Source organism: Taudactylus pleione, unplaced genomic scaffold (assembly GCF_031769625.1).
Source record: "Taudactylus pleione unplaced genomic scaffold, aTauple2 ptg000066l, whole genome shotgun sequence".
Lineage (NCBI taxonomy): Eukaryota > Metazoa > Chordata > Amphibia > Anura > Myobatrachidae > Taudactylus > Taudactylus pleione.
This window is the reverse complement of record NW_028284468.1, coordinates 5,146,362-5,156,625: the sequence shown is the minus strand read 5'-3', so window position 1 is coordinate 5,156,625 and position 10,264 is coordinate 5,146,362. Positions and strand designations below refer to the sequence as shown.

Below are 10,264 nucleotides of genomic sequence, written 5' to 3'. Positions count from 1 at the left end.
AATTTTCTAGTGGATGGGCACCTTTAGACTGTAATCTCTCACGAGCAGGGCCCTCTTCCATCATGTGCTTTTCCTTCCATCCATTGGATATTATGGCTGCTGCTGCAGCAATGTTTAGAAACCTTGTCTATGGTCTGCAATATTTTATACTGTAAGTCACTTTTTTCTTGTTTTGTTCATACTATACATTTACATACTCTGTAAAGTGCTGCCGACCCCTTGAGACACCATATAAATAAAGGATAATAATATTTAGGGGTAGTCAGATACTCAGTATGCCACAGCTATAAGTTAAGTTAGATTTTGTGCAACTGATTATGTTTCTTTTTGCTTGAACAACCCTCAGTGATGTAAGCAGGGTGGCCAAACTGGGAGAAGGGGTATATTCTATTGCAATCAGGACTAAGGTCCTGATTCACTACGGATCTCTATTGCGATTGCAGCTGTGATTACGTCTGCTGCAAAAATCTGCTAATAAATGCAATTGCAAGGCTGCCGCACAGTCAGCATAGAGACGTCCACTTCCGCTATCTCACATCCATAATACCTTGCAGTCCAGCATATGCATTGGGAACATCGAGTACCATTGGATCTTCATGCACAATTATAACAGGTCAAACCTTACTCAGAAATTGTTAACCTCGTCGCACGCAGTAAGTACTCAAGCTGCATATGCCTTGAAGTGGCTAATTTATGCACGCCCAAGTACTGGCGTTCAAACGGACAGGCACACCTGCATTCTCCTACCACTCCCCCGCCACCACCCACAAACGCTGACGTCCCATCCCTCGGTCTGCGATGGCTTCGTATCTACTTAGGTGATCGCAGTGCGATCTCAATGCCAACTCACCCACCCGCACTATGGTGCATACACACAGACCTCTCTTGGCAAGTATGATATATGTTATAAGGCTCATTACATCAAACACTGAAATATATTTATAAAAGTTATTTCTTCCCATGTCTGTGTGGGAGAGGGGGGAGCAGCCACAATTTTCCATGAATCATATGCAGCATTTTTTGACCTTTTTACATTAACATAGACAGCTGTCACTTGTCACTCCAATGCCAGCATGGGTACGGCTAGTTCCCCTTCAGTTTAAGACAGATCAGATCAGATCAGGGAGATTTCCTACACGGAACTATACTCTGCTGGAGTCACGTTTCCGGGGGGAGTTGTGTAACCAGCGCACCAGTCCCCCAGCCGTCACATTGCCATGTCTTCGCTGCTATTAGGTCTCCGCTCCCTGTCGGTAACGGGGCTGTCTTATACCCCGGTGCGGGGGAAGAAGCGCTGGCTGCGCTCTTACCTGAAGCTTCTGGAGAGGAAGCGAGCTCTGGAACCTGCCCCAAAACCTGTGCCAAGGTAAGGGCACCGACCTCCCTGCCATATGCCCTCAACCTCCCTCTCCTCTCAGACCCAAGTGTCACCTCTGCAGGGCACATAGCCGGTATTCCTGGGCACAGCTCTCAGTCACTGGCCCCATCCACCCATGTATTAGAATACCTCTCATTTATTTCCCAAGGTCATAGAGCCATCATCTACACATAATTTCTCTCTCTCTAGTATTTTATTTGCTCCTCTTTAATAAATAATAATGTACTATAAAGTCCATAAAATGAGTAAGTATTACAGCGGCTAAATAACATAAGTGAAGATGTACTGTACAGTAGTGGGATGAAAGTACTAAGTGGGTCGCTTATGGGGCTGTTTCAGGCTGAACGCAGATTCCCGATTTATCGGGAATCTGCACGTGAGCCGGACCCGTTCTGCAAATGTGCAGAAGGGGTCCTGCGTAATCGCACGCAGCCCCTTGTATGCCTCTGCCTGATTGACAGACAGAGGCATTTAAGGGGCGGTGTGTAAGCGGGGACGGCCGGCGTTTCCAGAAACTGGGGTGTGTCCACACGGTTTTCTGGGGCGTGGCATGGCCAGGGGCTGCGTCCACGGAAGCAGTTTCCTGACATCACAAGTCGGCCAGCCTGAGTAAGCTGAGGCTTAAGGTCCCCATACACCTACCGACAAATTGCAGGATCCTACGATGGGATCTGAAATGCCGGCCATCAATGTTCCGCGATCCGTCAGAGGATCAGTGAAATTCTCCATGTTAAATTTCACCTATTTGCAAATGAAGATTATATTTTGATTGTGATGGGCACATCTGTGAAATCCAACATGTTGGATTTCACCGATCCAGAGATGCCAGGAATCAGGATCGCAGGAACGCGGCGATCTCTCGCTAGTGTATTGGCTCCTTTACTCAGCTGGCTAGTGTCCCGACACCATCCGTCCGATCGTCGCGATGGTGGTTGCAGTGCTGGGATCACAAATGAAGCAGGGGGTGTCATACAGGATGTAGCTATTTTCCTCCGGACGAGATGCCGCCGGTCTAAATCCGACATGGGATTTAAGAAAGGCGTTGAAATATAGACGCCTATCTTAATCTCAACACCGGAATCCTAACAGACGCCACCCCGAACGGGGTAAGTCAGGGGCGTCGAAGTAGTTATCCGTGGGGGGTGGGGCAGGGGGGGTGCAACCGTGCAAATAAGGGGGATTATATTTCTTATAATTAAGGTATTTGTGATGCATATAAATAGCTAATTGTCCTGGAGGAGTTGGGCAATGTATTGAACTTTTCTAGCATAATACTAACCTGAAAACATTCCGCAGAATAATAACTGAGGTTCTGGTTAATGTTTCTTTTTAATGAATTTATAGGATCGTTTTTGTAAGTGAAAAATATACTTTTTCTCCATAGCACACATATGGAGCTAGTTATGAGTTCCATTGCACCAATAAAGAGTGTGTGAGTTAGAGTATCAGTAGTGTAAAAAAAAGTGGTTTAACTATAAGAGATGCAAGTATTCTTATTGGTTCAAGCCTATACTTGAATGTCTTTTTTTTCTAAATCTACAGGTCCCAGCAGCCAAATTTTGACTACCATGCAGAGATCATGGCTTTCTCCAGGCGTCTGAATGAGGCCTTTTCAATGGATGTATTAAAAACTGCTTTTGTGAACAATTCCTATGTGGTGGAAGAGGAGAACCGACGGCGGGAGCTGGGATTGGATAAAGAAATTTCTGCTTTGAACCTGCAGGATAACCATGAGCTCGCAGAACATGGTTCGGCCTTCACTGTGTCATACCTTACCAATACACTAAAGAAGGCCTTTCCAAATCTGCCACATGCTGGTGTGGAAGCTGTGGTTGACTCCCTCACTAGCCAGCAGGTGCTGTGCCATGTAGCTCAAAATCTAGCGATTGAAGATCTAACACTGAGTTCAGAGTGTCCATTGTCTCCCACAACACTCCAGAGAACCTTCTATGCAGTTATCGGAGCTCTCCTGCAAACCACTGGCCCTGATAATACAGAGTTGTTTCTCCAGGTATGTCGTATTGTGTTTATGATATTAGGTACAACTTTGAGTTCAGAATATCCTTTAACAGACTTTCTCTTGTCTTGTAGGATTTCCTAATTCCTCAACTGATCGGGAAGGACTTGTTTGATCACTGGTCCGTTATAGACCCTATGTCTTTGCTGGTTGAACAGCTGTCCCAGAGGAACATAACCCTCCCTGAATCTAGGCTTACAAAACAATCAGGAGCCAGCACTGTTCTGTCTGTATACTTTGTGGGCCTCTACTGGTTAGTATGACCTAGTCAACACAGAGATTAGATAAAGTGTGTTTCAAATATTTAGTTTATTCCACATAAAATTAGATGAATAACAATATAGAGGGCTTTGAAGTTTCACTTGGAACAAATGGTGGGAGTGACTGGATCTTGGCCTAAAATATTTCCAGAATATGCACCCACCTAAATATTCAAATAAAAAAAAAACACACACCTCTGCTCATGCTATCTAGAATCAGCAATTACACACCAACAATTTTTTTTACTGTGTATTACACATTAATTAGTTTGGTCAACAATTCAACAGTCCCAAGTAGTTGGCACATTTTGCACAAATATGGTGTTAGCCAAGTATATGGGACTGTGCAAGCTGTATCATAGTCATCAGGATTGTTCAGGGGTAAGAGTATATCTGTATGGTAAATTAGTGCTGTACTAGGCAGACCATGTACATATATTTTACCAAATCATACAGAGCAATCGTTAAGGCTGCAGGTAATATACTTCATACTATATGTGTACTATATGCGGTTGTTTACCAGCTTTTCTGTTGGGGAACTCGTTCTGCCAGAATGCAGCAAATCTGTCAGTGGTCCTCATTAAGTATAGAAAGGAGTGACATGATTTGTTTGAGGTGATTTGATATATTAGCTTTCTAACCATGGGGGCGATTCAATTCAGCGGGAGTTGAATAGCGCCGGGAAGTTGGTCCCAGAGCTATTCAATTCAGCACGCTGTTGGGTCGACTAAATGATTTCCTCTCGCACACTCCTGAGGGTGCGAGGAGGAATCCGATTAAAGTGCCGGCCACGAGGCTGTTTTCCAGCCTAGCGTGGCGCTAACAATTTTGCAGCCGGCACTTTAGTCAAAGAATGCCGGTTCTCGCGACTAAACACCCAGGTTAAGTCGCAAGAACCGACATTCTCTGACTTAACTTGTAATAGATGGACTAAACAGCGCGCTGAATTTAATAGCTCTGGGACTAACGTCCCAGCGCTATTTATCTCCCGCTGAATTGAATCGCCCTCCCATATTTGTTAAATTTGATGAACCTGCCTGGAAATGTTGCCTCCAACAGCGATCGGTGGTACCTGGGAACATGTTGGTGAGTCCTTTAGACAGGGGAGCAAATTATGGAAGTATTTAATGTATAGCTATTGTTGGAATTGGATGTTAATACTAGTTTGAATGTTCCAATGCTATCATCAGTTGTGAGATTGTTGAGAAATTTTCTACGGTGGTCGATGTAGCGGTTGGCACGGATGCCAGTTAGGGGCTCAATGGTTATTGCAAATTTCGGGGTAGAGTGTCCATCGCTACCATCTGTCATTCAAGATGTTCAGGAATAGCTGTCCCCTACCACTGTGGCAAATACTACAGGGTGTTTTTACATTCAAGAATTGACCTTTGAAATCCAATGTTTTAAAGGGATTGCAAAATTAAAGTCTACCTAATGTAGTCAAAAGCCTTTCTATGTATCCAGGGCCATCAGCAGTGAAGTCTGAGGTATAAGATCTATAGTACGTCTTGTGTTGTCCTGGGTTGTTGGCCAGGGTTGAAGCTAAACTGATTCAGGAGGACTATGCTTTTTGTTTTTTACTGTCGTTGCTATTACCTTGGTATCATTTTAAGTAAATGTCTAATAACTATATAAGGTGAGAGGATAGGCACAAATTAGGATTACCTCTCCTGTAACTGGGCCCAGTTGAAATGTCCCTGTTGCCGTTCCCTGCAGCAAGTGTACGGGCAGTCGTCGATAGAACGAGCGATATATCGCCAAGTTAGTACCCAGCCTTACACAAGGAGGAGTTACATTGTGCAACCAAGTATACTGACACTGCTCCAGCGAGATCCTGATATTGGCCGGTGACTATTGGCTATGTTACTGATTGTGCATGCTGCATATTATCTGATTGGAATAGATAGCGATTGCAGTAGAATATAGCCAATTTTTTTTATCTGGTCATCAAGGGACTATAGTTTCTCATTTCACAATGTTTGCTACTCCTAACACTAATGGGCAGTACACACTAGACGATATGTCGTCCGATCCGGCCAGATCGGACGTCATGTCGGCAACATCGTCCAGTGTGTACACTCAATGTCACTGACCTCGCCCGTCGGAAATGCATGCAGACCGAAAGCAATATGTCGCTCCCGACATCGGCAAGGGTGTATGCACTTGCCGATTCCAGGACCCCCGCTGGTCACGTTGCTAACAAGATCGTGCTGGGTACACATCGTTAAATGTGTACCCAGCATTAGATATGTTTATTGTGTGTGACTCTCTCCCTACTTATCACCTCTTTTCTGTTTTGCCTCTATAGATGAGACCGATTATAGTTTTATGTTTAAGAGTTTTAATTATTTTTAATTTTTTCTACTTCATGACCTATATCATTAATTACAGAGTCATTTAAATATTTTATCAAAAGCTCTGTTTCTACATGTTTTATTCAGGGTTTGGTTATGTTATATAACTGGTGCTGTACTAGCATTAATGCAGTCATTATGCCCAGGCCCTTCTGGGTGTGTGACAATTAATGTAATTAATCTAAATGCTGCTCACCAAGTGAGGGGAGGCTAGCCCCTAGGAAAAAGAGAAAAAGATGGGAGCTCAGGAAGATTACAATACATTTAATTTAATTTAATTGCACAGTTACAATAGGTACACAATAAACAAAAAAATATATTTATTAAAACACAAGCACTCTACAGTACCAAATAGTGCTTAAAATAAATAAATCAGCACTGGTGCCTCCTGACACTGTATTAATATAATAGTCTGGAACGGGTTTCCCGTCAGCGGCAGCCCGACAGGAGCAGAGTGCGAAGCAGCGGAAGCCCGGCAGCGCTGGAAATCCCGATCGTGGCTAGGTAAGTATCTGCTAACCTAACCCCCCTAACCCTAACCCTCATTAGGGGTGCCTAACCCTAACTTCCCCCCCCAAGTGCCTAACCCTAACCACCCCCTTCCCCGTTGCCTAAACCTAAGTCCACCGGGAGGGTGCCTAACCCTAAGTCCCCCGCCCCCGGGGGTGCCTAACCCTAACCCTCCCTCCCCCTAGCCTAACCCTAACCCTCCCGGGGGGATGCCTAACCCTAAGTCCCTCCCGGGAGCCCTAAACCTAACCCTCCCCCCCGCGGCTGTCCGCTCGCGGCGCCCGGCATCACGATCGTGATGCCGGGCGCCGGCCTCCCGGCGTCAGGGAAATGCAGGCGTCTACATCTAGACGCCCGGCATTTCATCCATGCCGGGATAAGACAGTCGGGAAGCCGGCTGCCAGTATTTAGGCAGTCGGCTTCCCGATTGCTTCCCAATAGTCTGCCAGACCTCAGAAGATATAATGTTGCTTTAGCTGACACAGTTTCACATTATGGATGTCTGAATAATAGTGTCTATAAGGTCTGTTGAAACAAATTGCAACATGCACACTGAATTTTATAATCGCCTCTGTGAGCCCAATGAACAATGTTCAGAGTGTATAAAAAGTGAGGGCCTATGCCGGCTAGGCGTACTCGCGCATATTATCTATATATCTATCTATCTAGTTAATAGCAGCTGTTGCCCATGGTAACCACTGGGATTAGAAGTTGATCCAAGCCATCCAAGTAGCCATTTCTCCAAATGACTGAGTGCTGTGTGTAATTACCTAAAAGTGCTACACTTTGATGCTGACCTGGATAAGGGCCACTTGAGAACAGAATCCCCAAATGATTATGTGCCAATGTCAAACTGTAGAAAGCTTGTGTCTCACAGGTTAATGGGATTAAATCATGCTGTTATTAACAGTCAGTATCTGCCGGCTGTAATGTGGCAACAATGACAGAGCAGTGCTGACATTTTCTTAATGCAGGGCAATAGCAGTATCTCCCTCCCAGGATATATAAGGCAGTAGCAGCAGGGCAGCACTGATGATAACTGTCAATTGCAGCTCCGGAAGTCTCCCAATGCTGGACGAGGGTGCTGGCTAAGTATTGCTGCTAGCAATATGCGCATTCACTAAACAAAAGCAGAATGGTAATGCCGGCAAGGTCCGCCGCAAATGTAGTGCATCCACGACACAAATATAGGCTCCCAGTGTAAGAAAGGCAGGCCTAGGGTGCTTAAAGAAGTAAAATGTAGAACCCCACTAAATCCAAGAGGTGCAGTGTAGTGCCTTACACGGTTCTCGGCCATTAATAAGACTGGCTGAGGAATGCATCTGCAGAATGCCAACATTAGGGTTATGGTGCAGGAGTGGAGGGTTAGGTTTAAGCTGCAGAAGGGGCAGGGTTAGTCTTCTTGGGGGTGGGTTAGGGGTAGCATACTGATGGCCATTGGATGAGATGACTGCCCGAGCTTTGGATTACCAGACCCAGAAAAAACTGATGCTTCACCGGAGCCGGTACCAGGCAAGTGATTGCCGTACTGTGACACACAATTTTGCAGACATTCCATCAGTGTTGACATCATGAATGTCCACAAAACAAACCCAACCCACGCTAGTAAGGGGGATTGAGTAAGTAATAATGCTGACCTGTTGGGAAACTATGCCCCTTGTTGTGGTGCCTGTTCAGCAGGGGGGTAGAGCTTTGGCCCAGGAAGGAGCTTCCTATCACTATTGGGATCATAGCTGGTGGGTAGATCTGACTGCTTTGTAAGATGTGGGGTTTTGGGGTCCCCACTTTAAGGTATTAGAGCAGTTATAACTTGCGTACTGATATTGAAATAGGTTTAGTATTCCTTTAATGCATACAAATGCAATCACGATGTTACTATGCTTTCTAGAATCTCAGATGTTTTCCATTATGTATACTGGCAGTTACAGTCAGCAGATAACCAGTGAAATATATTATACTTCATGAAAGCCTTCCAGTTCTCATGCTAATCCTCTACTACATGCTCCTTCCTCCCTGTCTACCCCATGTGTGTCCCCCCTGTGTGTCTGCCTCTCCCCTTTAGAATGTAAGCTCTCACGAGCAGGGCCCTCTTCCCACATGTGCTTTTCCTTACTTATACTTTCAACTACTTCTTCCGCCTCACAAGTGGCAACTAACATTTGGTTGCTGACTCCCTGCTGCTTATTTTGATTGTAATAATCACTAATGCAGCAATGTGTATAAACCATGTCCTTGTCGTGCACTGTATTGTACTATAAGTCACTGGTTATTTGTTCATATACTATGTAAAGCGCTGCGGGACACTTGTGGTGCCATAAAAATAAAGGATAATAATTATAATTCCTTTAGTTTGTGTCTTAGTGGCTCACTTTTTTTTATATTGTTTTTATCAGTGATAAGAAGCTGATTTCTGAAGGCCCTGGAGAGACCATCATGGCTGCAGAAGAGGAGGCTGCCCGAGTGGCCCTAAGAAAGATGTTCGGATTTGCAGAAAACAGGCGTCCATGGGATTATCTTGTGAGAAGACAGGAGATTGCCGATAAAAAGGCCATAAACCAGTAGCTGTTACACTCACACAGCCGGGCACTTAATGCTGAATAGGAACTCACCTTCAGGACTCTGTGTCATTGCTGGGACATAGCAGCTGTTTGGTAACGCTCAAGCTCTGGTTTCAGCTTCCCATTGGTCCATTGTGATTTTCCTGCAGTGCCACCAAAACTTCCAGCTATTCCATGTCTGTCCCTCTTACTGTGTAGACAGTTGGCTTTTGGTTACAGAGGAATGGTTCTCAATCTTATTCTTCTCAAAATATGGAAGAGGAAGATTAAATGTAATTAATGTCTTGTTTTTGTTTATTTAGCCTTGTATACTGTTTGCAGGATTACACCTGTAATGGAAATTGTTTACTAGGAATGAACAATTCCATGCACAAATCTCTGGTGCAACATTTTCATTACCTCTGACTCTAATGGATGTAACTAATGCTGGCCATACACAGTGAATTCAAACTCACCATCAGGCAGACAGACCAATTATCTGATATTGCCATACACTGTCAGATAAATGGTCTGTGTGTGAAAGAGAGAGTATATTCACTGTCCGATCTGAGCAGCAATTATCGCATCGGTTGGGCATGTTGGAAAATTTCTCATGCCCATCAGAGCGATAATTGCTGCTCAGTCACATCCCATACACTCTGCCCGGCTATAATTGCACAGATTGTATGGCTGCCTTCAGGTGTAGGGAAAAATTGGTGTTGCCAAAACTTTTGAACTCTAAACTGCACTAGAAAAAAATATTGCTATAGGCAGCACTACTGTCCTCATTAGCACTAGCTGTCATCAGTGTCCCTGGTGCTATAGGCAGCACTACAGTCCTCATTAGCACTAGCTGTCATCAGTGTCCCTGGTGCTATAGGCAGCACTACTGTCCTCATTAGCACTAGCTGTCATCAGTGTCCCTGGTGCTATAGGCAGCACTACAGTCCTCATTAGCACTAGCTGTCATCAGTGTCCCTGGTGCTATGGGCAGCACTACAGTCCTCATTAGCACTAGCTGTCATCGGTGTCTCAGGTGCTATAGGCAGCACTACAGTCCTAGCACTAGCTGTCATTGGTGTCCCTGGTGCTATAGGCAGCACTACAGTCCTCATTAGCACTAGCTGTCATCGGTGGCCCTGGTGCTATAGGCAGCACTACAATCCTCATTAGCACTAGCTGTCATCGGTGTCCCTGGTGTTATGGGC

At 45.0% G+C, this 10,264-nt stretch overlaps 1 protein-coding gene across 1 annotated transcript; it reads left to right on the top strand.

Annotated features, from left to right (window-relative positions):
- The first annotated feature begins 1,138 nt into the window (after positions 1-1,138).
- Positions 1,139-9,366, top strand: MRPL44 (mitochondrial ribosomal protein L44). The gene is made up of 4 exons (XM_088466827.1): positions 1,139-1,366; positions 2,921-3,389; positions 3,470-3,648; positions 8,913-9,366. Exons 1-4 carry the CDS (start codon positions 1,218-1,220, stop codon positions 9,079-9,081), a joined length of 966 nt encoding a protein of 321 aa, XP_088322953.1. The 5' UTR covers positions 1,139-1,217; the 3' UTR covers positions 9,082-9,366.
- Positions 9,367-10,264: the final 898 nt, after the last annotated feature.

Bases quoted from the DNA above. Each gene is read 5' to 3' on its own strand.
- MRPL44 (XM_088466827.1), top strand. From the start codon at position 1,218: ATGTCTTCGCTGCTATTAGGTCTCCGCTCCCTGTCGGTAACGGGGCTG. The intron at 1,367-2,920 runs GTAAGGGCACCG...CTAAATCTACAG, and splicing joins GCCCCAAAACCTGTGCCAAG to GTCCCAGCAGCCAAATTTTG. The intron at 3,649-8,912 runs GTTAGTATGACC...TGTTTTTATCAG, and splicing joins TACTTTGTGGGCCTCTACTG to TGATAAGAAGCTGATTTCTG.